Source organism: Apis cerana, linkage group LG15 (genome assembly GCF_029169275.1).
Source record: "Apis cerana isolate GH-2021 linkage group LG15, AcerK_1.0, whole genome shotgun sequence".
Taxonomy (NCBI): Eukaryota; Metazoa; Arthropoda; class Insecta; order Hymenoptera; family Apidae; genus Apis; species Apis cerana.
The window spans coordinates 1,753,177-1,770,164 of NC_083866.1; the positions used below are offsets into that span (position 1 = coordinate 1,753,177).

A 16,988-nucleotide genomic window follows, 5' to 3' on the forward strand; every position below is an offset into this window, starting at 1 on the left:
AAAAATTTATAAGATAAATATTATTAATATATATATATTAAATATATTATAATATATATTATAAACATATAATTTATATATATATGTATATATATAGTAGTGAATAATTTTTTATTTATTTGATAAATTGAAAGTAAAATGAAATTGAAATAAAATCTAAAATGAAAATATAAATACTAATTATCTATGTTGCTGGATTTAATATACTTCGATTTACAAAATAAAATAATCATTTTAAAAAAGAAAATAATACTTACCATTATATAATTGTATAGTTATAAATATCATTTAATTACAATTTTGATATAAGAATATTTTTTTTTTATTTTTTTCATTTTTATCAAGAAATATATTGAAAAGGTTAGAAAAATTTTAATAAAATGTAAAGATATAAAGAATCAAACTTTTATTTTGATAAAAATTCAAATAAACAAAGATTTGTTTTAATAATTATTTGCACAGCACACACACATAAAATTTGAAAAATCGATTTAACAAATGACAACAGCTGCAAAAAATTTAAATAAATATTTTGCAATATTAAAATAAAATTATTATTTTTTAACAACAAGTAACATATATTTAGTTTTTTTCGTAATTTGAAAAATTTATTTTTATATCATTTTAGTAAAATCGTGCCTTAATCTTGAACTAATTGTAGATACAAGAATACAATTGTTAAAATTTTTTTCCGAAGTGCTTTTGTTAAATAAAAAGAAAATATATATATATATATAATATTAAGATTCATATAAATACAATAAACTCTTGATTCTAAGGATTAATAGAACAACAGTTACTAATTATTTAAGAATTGAAACTTTTAAGTCAATATTAAAGTTATAAAAAAGATCATAAAGATTATTAAATTTAAAATTTATAAATTTGGCTCCATAAAATCGAGAATTTATTGTATTTATTTTTCAACATCATTTTCCAACAAAAGTAACTTCAGCTCATTTAAATAGAAATAATATTCGTATCTAACTTCACCATTATTGATTATTCAACACTCGAATTACCCGAACAAGTATTCATTTAATATTCCCTTAAAAGTGACAACACAGTCCTCAGTATATATGTTATATTCGACTAGATTATATTATATAGGTCTCTCTACTAATTTTTTTTTTTTTTTTTATTTTTACCTATTGGGTATCCAGACGAAGACAAAATTGCCTGGAGTTTCTAAATACACATGTATAGTGTATCTAATATCGCATATCAATAGAAATAATCTCAATTCTCAATGGCCAAGTCAATTGGACACTATAATTACAATACAATAATAATTGCAATAACTTTTTAGATCTTTTTCTTTTCTTACATGCTACTATTTTGAAAGTTTCATATAAACCCTGCTAAAATTTTTTTCATTTATGATGTTAAATCATCCACTGACTACTTATAATTTCAGAAACAATTAGTTTCATAATATTTTTCAAATGAACCATATTTTGTTTTCAATATATGATAACTACAATTAATTATAAATAGAATTATTCGTTTGTCGTTTCAACTTTAAAACATATAGAAAAAGTATAGGTTATGTGCGTTGAAAGTCAAAAATAGTCTTGACAAGTTTCAATTAACTCGTTGATATTTGTGCAGAGTATGAACTGATATCGCAATATTAAAAAAATACTTTCGAGTTTAAAAGTGAATTACACTAAACATTCGAAGTAGCGACAAACATGTCTTCTATTCTTATTTGCGTAAAAAAAGATTCTTAATCTATGATTATTCTAGTTTGTTATTTATGATCAGGCCTATACATTTGGCGCATCGTCAGCGCTTTATTATGATTAATTTTTATTCCGAAATGATTTACATTTTCTCATATTTAATAATATTTGAAATTTATATGCTATCTTTATTTTTCGATAGCATTGAAAATACATATGCTATTGATAAAAAATAATTTGTGCAGAATAAATACAGACTAATAACAACAACAACAACAATGTAAACTTAGAGATTTCTTTCGATGAAACGTCAAAAAAATTATTTAATAATATATAATACAACACATTATTTTTTAATAATTTTTATAAAATAATATTTTAAGTATATTAAATATATTAGTTTTAATATTATAGATAAAAAAACTTGAGTGATCAATAATATACGTTTAAATTATATAAAATATTCTAAAATACATTTATTCAAAGTAAATGTTGTATTTCACTTTTGCAAAATGTTTATAGTAAAAATTATATTGCATTATATATTATAAAACACTTACTGTGTTGTTTTTAAATGCTGTTTAAATATATAAGTACCATCAATTTGTTAAATATGATACTGTCTAAAATTTTATGAAGTAAAGTTATATAAAGTGACACTTGTTGACATTTTTAAAGTGTATTATAATATTATAAATGGAAGCATAAATTAATTAATAATTATATTCAAGATTTAGAATTGTAATAATAATATTAAATAGCAAAAATGCTTAAGGTTAAGATATCTTGTATAATTCTTATAGATTTTTTTCTATGGTTTCTCTTCTTTTTATTAATTCAATTTAATATCTTTTAAATAATGAAATTAAAAACAGAATAATAAATTAAAAAATAAATAATATTAAATTAATGAAAATTATGAAATACAAAAGATAATATATATTTTTCATTATTATATTCATTAAATTAATTGTAAGCTATATTATTACTCCAAATAAAATACTATTTTATTACTACTTATCTCTCATAGCTGCGTGATCAAACCCTCATTAAAAACAAACATGCGTATGTATGAATTGACTTGAAACACGCATGCTTGATTTTTTAATTACTAAAGAAACCAGAAACATTCTAATTTAAATAATAAGAAAGATAATCGTTTTGATCAATTATAGGCCTTTCTATTTATGTAATTACGTAGTAATCGATTATTTTATCACGCGCTTATTTGAATATCCTAGGCTCGGTTGGTAAATGCGTCAGACTACAATTTTGTAATTAAAGCAAAGCTTAATTTTCACAAAAGTTTTTTGAATTTGAACACTCACTCATAAATACATAAAATATTATAATAATGAGTATGAATTCTTTATCAGTAAAAATAAAAAAGCCAATAATTATTTTATATATGATTGTATATGATAAAAATGGAAATTCTCCAGTATTAATATTTATAAATAAATATAATTTTTCATCTTGAACAAATATATATATATATTAATAAAATATAATTTCCTTCATTTTTAATAATCATATTATATTCATGAGTGAGTGTAATAAAATTTTTTTTGCAGCAATGCATCTTATTCATCTAATTATTTTTGGAATAAATTCTAATTTGTAAGAAAAAAGCGGCATCTTATATATAAATAAAAAAAAATTTTTGTAAAAAACAGGCAATAATTTCACCAAATTTTATTATTTTTCTATCTCGAAGAATAAATAATCTTAAAATTTTATATGAAAAATCAATAAAATAGATGTCGCTTCTTTTGACATAGAGCATATATGTACAATTTTTAATGTTGATCATGAGCATATTGCATGCAGAATATTTAAAATTGTGATATACTGACTGTTTATTTAACAAATATGTGTTTATTATACACATATTTTCAGTTCACTTATTTATATCTATAAAATATCAAAAGAAATAAAATTATTTAATAATATTTTTTTTTTCATGATTTTAAGCTTCACAATAATATTTTTGATTTTGCAACAAAGATTTTTCCATTTTTTCTGAAACAAAGAACATTCATCCTATTTTAAAAGCAACATAAGATAATTTAGAAATCTTTTTCAAGTCGTATACTTTTCGTAAATACACCTCACGACTCTTAAAATACGAAACATTCGAAATTTTTTTCACATCAATGACGCAAATGTGAAATATTCTCTTCATTATCAAGTCAATCTGTTTATCAATTTCTATATGATTCTTCGAAAAATTATTCCTTTTCGAGACTTGCAACTCGAGAAATCGCGATTTCGATGAATCGCGATCATACGTAAATTTGGTGAAGAGTTTTCAAGTATTCCTTCGACGTGGACATACTTTTCTGAAACAATTCGGGAACTTTTATAGGTATTTTAGCACCAACAAAGCACGCTTCGCGTTCTGAACATGAAAAACCATTTCGATCCGGCCGCGGATCGTGACATATTTGCATCTTATTCACTCGACATCAGTTGCACGCTGTCATCTGCCGATCTGTGAAGTCGTCGAACGTCTGATAATGAACGAATCGGCGTTGGATGCAACAAGGAGAATGTGTGCGAATGGCGATCTGAAAAATTGCAACAAAAATATAATGTTTTTGTTTACACGATGTTATTAAATTGGTTTACTATGATATTATTATATTTTACTTTATTTAAAATTTAAAAAAAAAATTGAAAAAAAAATAAAGATTAAATTTTATTTTCTAGTACCAAAAATTATTGATCAATTTTTATATTTTCTATTATCATTTTTATATTAGAGTTTAAAAATATTAGCTTTGAGATTAGAAATTGAATTAATTCATTCTCAAAATTGCATTTGAATATTTGAGTTATTCTAATTTAGAATAAATTTTATTCTCTCGAGAATTACAAGAAAATAAAATATATAAATAATTAAAAATAAAAATTAATTAAGTGAAGATATAAAATATTACATGATATTTTAGAATTAGTATATGTGTTATGATTATTGTGTTATTCTTTTAAATTCAATATAAAATATAAAATATAATGTTTAAGATATTATGTTTCATTTGTTAATTCTTACAAATTAATTCCTCTTCATTGTTCAAATGTTTCTTAAACATCAAAGTGTAATACACGATCAGGGTTATTGCCCCAGATAGAAAAATATGATGCTTCACGTGCATGCATATGAACGAACAGGATAAAAAATCGCGCAATGCGACAAGGGGTGATTAGATCAGTCACGCGCATTTTCAGTGCTGGCGGTAAATCAACCAACATGAAAGAACAAAAGAAGTACTGACACGATCATGTGTCACGCAGTATTGTCAAGAAGTTTTATTTTGTCTTAAATTGTTTTAATCTTTATATTTTTTATTATTATTGAATATCACAACTTGCGTCAGTACTTCGTATTATATAATCATTAAAAAAATTGATAATAAATGAAATTCGTATTATATTAAAAAAATTAAAATAACAATATAATTATGTGAAAAAATGATAATACTATTTATGATATAATTAAAACTATTATACAATATTTATAATAATATAATTAATTCAAAATAAATGTCAATATGATTTAAATAATAATATAGATCATACTAATATGAATATCATACTAATATCATACTAATATCAATTAAAATTCAATTAAGATGTTTGTATTACATAACATAATATCAACAAATAATAAATATTAATATTAATGCAACAATAATACAACAGTTTAGAGTTAATTAATATCATTTAACATTGCTATAGTATCACTACTAGCACAATTTCAATTATAATTCAACGATCTGTGAACATTTCGAGCATCCTTTTCAGCAAGTCAAATCACAAGTTATCAAGATCTGAATCAAACAGGAAATAACCTTCAACAGAACCAAGTATCAACTAAACAATCTAAATGAAACTCGGTATAAATTGTCTTTTAAAAAATCTAAATCCTTCATAATAACAATATAATAATAATAATCGATAATTTGGGTCAAATTTAAATTAATTGAAAGCGGATTGCATCATAAGGGGATGGAAATATTTTTCACCAGTTGAAGAGCCGATCGAAAGGCAAGACACGCCCACCATGCCACGAACCATTAATTTATGCGGGTTAAAAATAAGGTGAAATCGATCGCATCTATACTTCTGTGAACGTGGCAAGCATCAAGGTCGCAAGATAAGTGTCCACCGTGAATATATGAATTCGTTAATGTTCCAAAGAAGCCTATTCCTGATTTCCATATTCATCCGCCATATTTCCCATATAGAACTCTTAAGCCGCATTTTCAAGGATGCAAGAGTGTTCATACATGGATTTGTGCGGGTAAATTGATATAATGGATCGAAAGATAAATGGAAATACAATTAAGTATAAAAGTTGTTAAAATATGGCAGAATATAAAATATAAAAGTCGTAGTAGTATAAATTAAAATTTTCAAAATTCGAAATGTAATCATATATCTAAAGATTGAGAAAATTTAATTTTTTTTAAATTTGCTGTTATTTGCATTTGCATTACCATGATTCTCAAAGAGTTTGATTATAGAGTTGATTATAAGTTATAAAAAGATCATAAATTAAAACATAAGCAATTAATATAGACACACTCAAAGTTAAATCTTGAATCTTATATTGCAAATTTATAGATTGGATATTTGAAATTTTATATATAATATTTTGTACGAAATAAAATCTACTTTTCTTTCGATTTAATGATAATACAAATTAAAAATGAAAAAGATAATATCAGTAAGAATAAACAAACGATGATATTTAAATTTACGAATAAGAACTGAAATATGATTATGAAAAACATTACTAAGATTGATCATAAATAATAATAAATTAAATAAAAAATTTTAATCGATCAATACCGAACATTACTATATTGATAGACTGATCAATTGTATATGTGTATACATGTATGTAAGACTTAAGGTACTCATATGAGGAGAGTTTTATGTGTGTTCTCTCTGCGTTAAAAAAGATGCAGGTTCTATTTAAATGGGTCTATATAGAGTGACCTTGGATATGGCCTTGATGCCTCCACCTATCGATCTTTCTTTATGAAATTCTAATGAGATACTCGATTTATTTCAATTTACAAGTAGCTTCGATTTTGTCCGTTCCGCTTAATTCATTTTCCATGTCGTGTGTCATTTTGGGGATTAAAACATTGCAATTCATGTGTGATGTATAATTAATAATCGTATACTTTTGCGTGAATTAAGATATTTCCATGAAATATATTCGATTATTTACAAATTGTGAAAACTTTTGCTTATAAACATATCTATATTTATGTTTTTGTAAATGTAATATATATTCTGTAATATAAATATTAATTTGTTTAATTTATTAAATATTACAAACTTTATTGTTATATTTAAATTTTTATAAATATATAAGCTTTCGCAATATTATTTTTTATTAATATATCCTTTTTGCTGATATTTTAAAGATATTATATATTTTTAAATAATATCAACAAATATAAAGTACTATTTTAGGAATAAAAGTATTATTAATAAAAAAGATATTAAAAAATAAAATAATAAATATCAAATAATAGGAATATCTATTCATGTCATAAAAATTGTTCAAATATATAACCTATAATCAAATCACGTTACTAAATCTTCTTCTATTTTCATTCTATAACAGTAATCATACGAGACTTTTTTGCTATAGCTATTTATATAATACGGATAACGAATGGCGAAATCAAAACTAAAGTAATAGAACCAATAAAAGTTCCATTAACGTCATGTGGCGAACAACGATCAAATAATCTCTCTCTCTTTCTCTTTCTCTCTCTCTCTCTCTATATATATATATATATATACACATGCATATATGTATATATATCGATTATATATAAGAAACTAATATTTATTAAAGCATCAGACCATCACTAAAGATAAGCATCAAGCTTACATTACCATAAATGTATGTTATGTATCTAAAGCACGCAAACAATATCTACTAAAAGAGAAATCTATCAATTATATATATTAACTATACATATATGTATATATTGTATATATATAGCTAATATATAAATCTACATGTATTTGATAACAGTCTACATGGAAATAAGAATTTTCGTTTTAAAGACAAATGTAATATTTAGTCGTTTGGGCTCGCACCTCTAATATCCGTGGATGGCTCACTTTTGGACAGTTCGTGATCGTTGCTGCGACACGAAGACGTCTTCGAAGGGCTTTTATAATGCGCCAACATGTCGCTCTTCCCAGATGTAGTTTGATTCTGATGGGGGAAATGAAAAGTCGTACTGTGAGGCCACGATGCTGGCGGTGGACTTCTGACCAAATGCTCATGCACTTGGGCTAAAGTTAAAGGGTCGGTATCACCCAATTCCTAAAAAGAATGAACGTACAAAATAATGAAAGTTGTCTGTATATTATTGTGAAAACGAGAATTAATATTTTTATACTATTTTGCATATTATACACATTATATTGTAACTTAAACCAAACTAATTTAGCCAAAATTTAAATTATAACGTGAAATATATATATTGTTGTGTTTGATGTGAAAAATGATAATTAATCTTTATAATTATTTTACGCGTATTTTTTTATGCGTAAAAATCCTTAATACAACTTAAATCATAAATCTTATTAATATATTTCGTTTAAAAATACTTTTATATCGTACAGTTCCACGAATTAATGATAAAATGATATTATAAGAGTGAAAAATTAGGGTACAATAAATTGAGGTAATTGAAGTTATCACCCTCTCGAATAGAATATTTATGACTGCACTCGAGAAGGGATGAGAATAAGGTAGATAAAGTATCAGTTAAGTATGTTTCGATCGATGAGCATTAGTTTATCGATAAAAAGGGAATGTGTGTATGTCTACCTTGGGGTGGAAAATTTTACGTTAATTGTAAACTGGAGATTATTGAACACGTATAGTAATATAAGGGGAAAAATGAGACGGATATATTGTATTAATATATAGAAATAAAACTTCTATTCTTGACTTCTATTCGAGTTAAAATTTGACGGGTTGCCTATTAACAGGCACAGGTTAAATTAATGCTTGTTTACCAGACAAAATCTTCTTTTGTATATGGAAGGTGATTCTATTAGAAGCTATTTAAAATAAATCCATATGATATATAAAGTTTCTGTAATCTTAATCCACTTGTTGAAAATAGGATCATCTATAATTAGATTTAGCTTAATATTTTGTTGTTTCACGAAATTTGTGCTTATTTATGTTCAATAGTATATTATTAAACGTATACTATTCATAGTTTTTTATTTTAACGGAGAATTGATTTATTTTTATTCTTTAATGTTATTTTTAATTTTTAATTTTTTTCTAGTAATAATAATATTTATTAATAATCAAAATCTATATTTTTAGATATTCATTGATATATGTTTAAAAATTTCTATATTTATAACATACTATATATTTTATCTTAGTGTCATGAAAATCAATAAATTTTATATATATATAACCATAAAAAAGGAAAATGTATTTTCTTTTCATAATTAGAGCAACGTAATTTTTTTAGCTTTTACTTACTTTCCAATAAAATTTATTAAATAAAATTTCATGCTTTTAAACTTTTAATATTATTATTACTATCATAAATTTTATTAAGAGACAGCCTACTGTCTAGGTACCAATTTATATGATTTATATATAATTTGATATTTTATTAAAATTGGTTTAATATTATAATAATATTTATTTGATTTTATGTTTAAAATTATTTATTTTTTGGCATATTTTTCATGTCTGTAAAATATCATAATACCAATATAATAATATAATAATACAATAATTAATATTATTTAATTATTTCTTTAAATCTTCTAAAATGTTTTGCTAAAATTTGTGTAACAAAATAAAATTTTTATTAAATAACATTTTCGAGAATCTTTATAAATGATCGTTTTTTCGTTATTTCAAAATATAGAACTTTCATTAAGATATTTAAAATCTTAAAATAAAACATTTGTTATATTTTTATACGTTTATTGCATTGGTTCTAATCCATTCTCGATTAGATAATAAAGTACTACTTACATTTAATTAAATTATTATCCAATTTTTATCTTTATTTTTGTACAATTAAGTATATATTTTATTAAGAAATAAAATTATCATTATCTCTAGAATATTGTGACTGATAATATTTACGTAACTGATTAAATTTTATCATCGACTAGATATAGAATAAACTTATCATTTAATATATTTTTGTTTTATATAATTTGATTTTGTTATTATCACAATCAAAATATTAAATAAATCACTATTTTTATTGCTAGTGAGCTTGAGATATATTGTTAATTGCATCATTTTGATCAATTTTTTCTCTTACATATAATCGGCTGTTAAGCTTTAGAATTACGCAAAATATTTTTGATGATACAATAATATTCTCTATATATATATTCGTGATAATATGTACGTGAGTAATATTGTCACTTATCACTATTTATACATATATATAAAGATACCTGAACAGACAATATATACAATAACAAATGAGCTTATCGAAAAGCTGCTTCCTTATAGATTTGAATACTATTTTTTTTAAGATTCTTTTTGTGACATATGTATTATATATGTATTACACTATAGATAAGGAAAATAATAAATGTGATTAAATGTAAGATACCATTATTATTAAATTATAATTTCAGTAATTATAATTTTGGTTGTTCAAGAATTGTTTTATATTAAGTGTTCCATGTAACTTTGCTAACTAGAACATCTCGTTTGTTTTTTGAAAATATTAAAAAATGTTTCAAATAAAAGTTTAATGATTGATGAGCAGAACATAATGTAATTAATTTTTTTTTTTACATGAATGCGTAAGGGACCTGTAAAGGTCAATTTTAAAATATAAATAGTATGTGGAATATGATCCGCTTTAATTTTTATCTGAAACATTTTTTGATATTTGGATAAAAATAATGATACATTCTATATTTTATTTTCATATTTTACGGATTCAAAGAATCCATGAAATCCCATGGATAGATACTGACAATAAATTATATATTATATAAAATATTATGATATTTTAATAAAATAGAATAATAATGATGTAAGAAAAAAAGATAGAATGAAAATATATATAAAACTTTTGAAATAGATTTTAAGAAGCATTTTCAAAAATCAAAATAATAAAATAAATTTCGTTTAATAAATTTCAATCTCATAGCAAATAAGAAAAGTTATTTTTAATAATCGATTTATCATCTCTGTTTTCTTTTTTCTCACTTGAATACCGAGTATTTAAGTTCAGTTCTTTTGATGGCTGAAGCTTCTGGAATTCACCCAAAGCACAACAATGGACTATAGATAAAGTACACAAAGTTCCATGTACACTAGACGCTACTATAGAAAGGCTTATTGTAACCCCGCCAGTTCAGGGTTAATGGAATGAACGTACCATCCCCTGTAATAGACAACTATTATGAATGATCAATAATAACTAATTCTACATTTGGAAAATTAATTCTTTTTGTTATCTCCTAAAAAGTAGTATTTTTAGAATGAATCATGAATGTGATATATCTAATTCAATCCCAACAGAAAGTTTTATATTTGCTACAATTATTTTAATTTTACTGTAATTCTTCATTTATAAATTTTTTTTTAAAGTAAATTTTGAATCATTTGTGTATATATGTCTAATTGGCAAATATACACAATAAGTTTCTAAATTAGTATTGGTATTTGATTTTAAACATAATATCTGATTCAATTGGATAAATTTCTAAGATAAAATCATTTTTGATCTTCTTCAAATAATAACTTATAATTTTAAATTTAATTTATTGTTTCGTTTATTCCGATGTGAAATGGTCTCATCGAATTTTTCTGTAAAAAGTATTTATTGGTTGTGATTCAATGAAAATGATTGAAAATTGAACGACATTATTCATTGTAAAATTTATATTTATTCGAAAGTATTATCTGCAAATTATTTATTTTTGAAGTATTTTTAAATTATATAATAATTTTTGTTTCAATAATAATTTTTGTATCTTTGAATTTTTATAATTGATCTATAGTAATACTGTCACTGAACAATTATAGTGCTTCAGAAATAATGCTTATGTAACAACTAATACTACATTTGGCTTCTTCTTGATCTAATCAATCTAAAAGGTATCTTGATATTAATTTGCGTATGTGATTACATAAGATTTCAAAAATTTTATTTATGCAATATCTATATTATTTATATTATTTATCTATATTATTATTTAAAATACTAATGATTATTCTTTTCATTCATAAAATGAAAAATTAAATGTTAATTGTACAATTATAACTATCTTTAAGTAAGGAAATAAGTATCTAAATCTATCTGAATAATTATAAATATTTTTTTTAAGTATTATTAATAATTATTTAATATATTATGTAAATTATTTAATATATTATGTATCAAGACAATATAATTATGAATTTTTTATTTTTTATTCTTGTAATAATTCTTATTTACATTTTACTATTAATAATATTGATAAATTATTCTTTAATATTAAAATATTATATATTTAATATTATTATTAATAATATCAATAATTAAATCTTATTCCAATTATATGCATATAATTCCCCTAAAAAAATTATTATCCAATGATATTATCTCTGATTAAAAATATCTCTTCGAGTAACCTGATGTCCTTTGTCTACCCAAAACAGTCGTCATATCCTATTCTGAAAGATTGTTCGAAAGAAGAAAAGACGTATAACCAAGGCCTCTTTCCATCGCCCTCAAGTTCACGCTAGCATTAATAATGCAAACTGGCCGACCCGATCGATGCCTTCTTTCACGCTCTTATGGACCAAGACAAAGGCGAACGAACGCGAAAGGAGAAAGAATCGCTCACCTGAGACATCAGGATGGCGTCATCGGACTCGGACTCCTCCAACGATTCCACCAAACTTTCGCGACTCGCCAATACCTGAAAAATACGAATTAATGATTTAATAATAATAACATGAGTGAAATATCGAATTTTTCGAAGGTGTGGGAAGTGAGTCATGGATTTATTTGAGCGTGACGAAGTAATCGTGTTATCTGTTATCTGGATTCATTAAAAATTTATTGGTAACGTTATGTACGTATATATTTTATTGATGGAATATAGAAATTTGAATTTATGTTTTCACGCATAATTTCTACTTTTTTAAATTAATTTTTAATTTATGCATAACGTGATTATGAAATTTATTAAATTAAAGACATATATTCACTTTTAACTATCATTATATGTGAAAGTACATTTATAAGATATAGATACTTTGTTTATTATATAAAGGATATATAAAAAGAAATTTAATATTGAATTTAATATTGAGTTAGAAATATATATATATATATATATTATAGATTTTAATAAGTTGACAGTTTGAAGTTTCTTAGAATATAATCTTTTCAGTAGTATCAGCTTATTCTATAAGTAATATCACTTTAAAAATTGAAATTAGAAAGTAATTACAAAGTAATTACAAAGTATTATATATCATGAATAATTTATATTATTATAAATAAATTAAATTATCCCAATTATAGTTTATAATAAAAAATTATGTAATATAACTTTTGCTATTAAAAAATGACAAATAATTCTTTTTTATTATAAGCAATAATTGATATTAATGCATTTTCCCATATTTTTTTTTAAATTTTAAAGAAATAGCATTTATTTTTTTTATTATTAAATTTTTTAAATGACAAAATCTTTATCACTTATTATACAATCTTTATCTCTTTTTCTCTTTAAAAATGCAAAAAATATGTATGAATAAATAGCATTATTTTTTTATTTGAAATTTTATTACATTTTTAAAAATAATAATGAGTGAGAAATAAATTCTAAATTTTCTAATATGTAGAAAGAATTTAAAGAAAAAACAGGAAACGATAATAATTCATATTTCATTTCAATTTGTTTCCATGAAAAACCATTTTTTAATATAAGAGAATGAGCGTTCATTGTTCATGCTGAAAAGAGCTTATCTGTTATCTACATTCGTTATATTTCCTATTAGTGGAAATGTGAGTACAACTGATTGTTAGATTTATTGCATTTGAAGTATAGTATTAATAGTATTGATGGATGTCGAGTGGTGTAGAAAACTGGGACAGGATATAGGTATTTTTTTCTTTGGATAAAAATAGAAAAAAAATCGTTCATGGAGATAGGTTAATGAGCTTTATCTTCAGACGAATCACTTTTAATAATATATTTTTCTATTTATTCTATTTGCCAAACACTAATAAGAATTAAAAGGAAAAAGAATATATCTAATAGAATTTATAAAATATAAATTAAATGCTAAAAATATTAGAAGTATAAAATTTAAAATTAGATATTAGAAATATTGGAAATTTAGAAAATTCATTACTTTAATATTGGCAATAATTTAAAATAAAATCAAGTGAAAATTAAAAAAAAAATTATATGTAACAAAATTTGAAAATATTAAAATATTTAAAATATAATTTGAAAATTAAATATTCGAAATATTTTAATTTTTGAAATATATTCCAGATTAATTCATTTCATTGCATTCATTTCAGATTTAAAATAGCTAAAAAATTATTTTATTAAGAAACAAATTATTTACCTACTAATTAATCACTTTTGCTAAAGGAGAGATTAAAAAAAGATTTCGGAAGAAAAATGTGATTTTTTTAAAGATATTGCAAGTAGCATAATTTTAGATAATCTATCTTACATAATAAATATTTATGTCATTTTTATGTTATTCAATTGTTTCTAACATAAGGAACATATATTCGTATACGGTTGAATGAATGTACGTCTCATTTGAAGAAAATTATGAGTCATTATACCCGGTAAATATATTCTAGAAAGGAATGAATTATGTTACTGTAGAGTGTATAACGCTTAATGAAATAACGAAGGTTAATTGCAAACCATAAATGAGCGAATTTTTTTTTCTGATTCTAGGAAAATCAATATCCATATCGTATATACAATTTTAGTATACAATTTTCTTTTTATAATAAAAATTATTATTACTTGCAATATCAATATTATAATTGTTTTAATTATTTTAAATTTTTAAATAATTTACAAATATATGTAAAATATATTACGTTTTAATAATTTATATATTATAAATTATTTAAAAATTTAATTATTTTCATCTCAATTAAATTATGAAAATCTTAGTTAAATCAGAAATTATCATTATTATTTTTTTTATCATTGTAATTGTTTCAATCCTTTCAAATCTTACTTTTTATTAAATATTTCCTAATAAATACTGTTGCAATTATTTTGATGAAAATTTGCAATTACTTTATTTGATGCAAAGAATCAAATATAGATAATTCAAAGTATTAGCAATTATTCAATTTTCAATGAATTATCAAACTATATATGAAATTATTTATCATATGCAAACATAGAAAAAAGATTTCTGATAATAATGAATCATCATGAGTCATATTATTATCTTAACTAATTTTAGCTAATAATTAATTAAATTTTAACATAACAATGTAATAAAAAATGATAATCAACTGTAACCAATCTACTCTAAATAAAATTTTTAATTAAATATTAAAAAAAAAATTATAAAAATTAAATATCATATATATGTATTACTTTTATAATATATTTAATTCTAATCTAATTTTGTTAAAATATTTTTATTATTCGAAAACAAAAAAAAGATTTTTTATGCAAGAAATTCAAATTATTACATTCCATCATTCATTATTACATATCCATTATTCTAAAATAAAAAAAAATAATAATATTTTTAAATCCAAAAATTGTTAAAATTCAATACTAAACATTTAATATTTATAATGTATTTAATTCTATATAATATTCAATTTTATCAAAGACTTCCTTTCAAAAGAAAGGGTCTTTCTTATCGAAAAAATAAAAAAACTTTAGACCATATCTTCAAGGATAAATCACGTATTTTCCTTCTGCGTTATCTGTATCGTTCAACCGTTTGTAAATGGGGTACCATGGGTCTTATCGATTCGAACCTGTAGGAAAGGATTATCCTGTCGACTTAGCCTAAGCGCCTCCATATCCTGATCGATGTTTCGTGTTCTACCAGGTGTCAAGGTTAAAATGGAATGCGACGGTGATGGTTGACAAGCAACGACAACATCGACGGCTGCTACACTCAATGTCGACGGAATCCTTGATACTTGGTTGTCATTTTCGCTGCCACTGCGCCTGCAGGCGTTCGTGATGATCGCTGAAACAAAGATTATTCAATCCTAATAATTAAATTACAAAAGTTAAATGTAATTTAATAAAATATATTATGATCCATATATTTATAGAGATTATAAAATAAAAAAGTTTTGCAATTGATTTTTTAATTACTAAATAAAGTGAAATTGATTGGTTTCACATTTTTTGTTTTTACAATTATTGAAAATTTAATTATAAATACTAATACTACTTTATAAATATTTAATAAGATTAATGTTAAAATCCTAAAAATTATAAAACTGGCATCGTATTCTTTATATCAGATACGAATATACAATTTAATAAGTTATGGGAAATTTATATTTTATATATTATGTAAAAAGATAATTTATTGAGATCAACATTGAGATGTTATTATTTATTTCGTTATTTCATTCAATTTAATACTATAAAAAATTCATATTTAATAAATTAATATTTGATAATTTATTTTGTAATGCAATATAACAATATAATAATATTTAAATATTATCAAAAAGAAATTCGTTAAAAATAAAAATCAAATATATTTGTTTTGATAAAGATTTATTTTGTTATAAAATCAAAGTTGATATTAAAATTAATTTATAAAGTTAATTTATATTTATATATTAAATTATTATTATATCTTTTTCTTATTATGATATATTATATAATATTTTAATAAATTTTATCTATATAGATGTAATATTATTAATTAAAATTGCATTTACATTAAAAAATTTTTAATCAAATAAATTATTTATTCAAAATTATTTTATAATGCAAACTATATTTCAATTGGCTAAGATTAAAGAATTAAGTATTATTGTAACTTACTTTAATTTATTTACATTATTGTCAAAATTATAATAATTTTATATATAATATAAAATTTGACAATTTTTATTCTAATATATAAACAGTTTTACAAATAAAAATTCATATCGTTAGAATATTAAGAAAATTAAAAAATTCTTTAATATAGAATTACTAATTCTTTTAGAAATTTAAGTATTAATTAATTATTTTATTTTGATAAAAATAAATAAATACTTATTATATAGT

At 22.2% G+C, this 16,988-nt stretch overlaps 1 protein-coding gene across 5 annotated transcripts in view; it reads right to left on the bottom strand.

Annotated features, from left to right (window-relative positions):
* Positions 1-381: 381 nt before the first annotated feature.
* Positions 382-16,988, bottom strand: part of LOC108000751 (uncharacterized) — a 39,888-nt gene continuing 23,281 nt past the window's right edge. For all 5 annotated transcript variants that reach the window (XM_062085363.1, XM_017061327.3, XM_017061330.3 and 2 more), the window contains 4 exons: positions 15,725-15,942; positions 12,576-12,650; positions 7,818-8,049; positions 382-4,255 (listed from right to left, as the gene is read on the bottom strand). In XM_062085363.1, the coding sequence (XP_061941347.1) occupies positions 4,140-4,255; positions 7,818-8,049; positions 12,576-12,650; positions 15,725-15,942 (641 nt within the window). In that variant the 3' untranslated portion in view covers positions 382-4,139. The remainder of the gene's footprint in view (positions 4,256-7,817; positions 8,050-12,575; positions 12,651-15,724; positions 15,943-16,988) is intronic.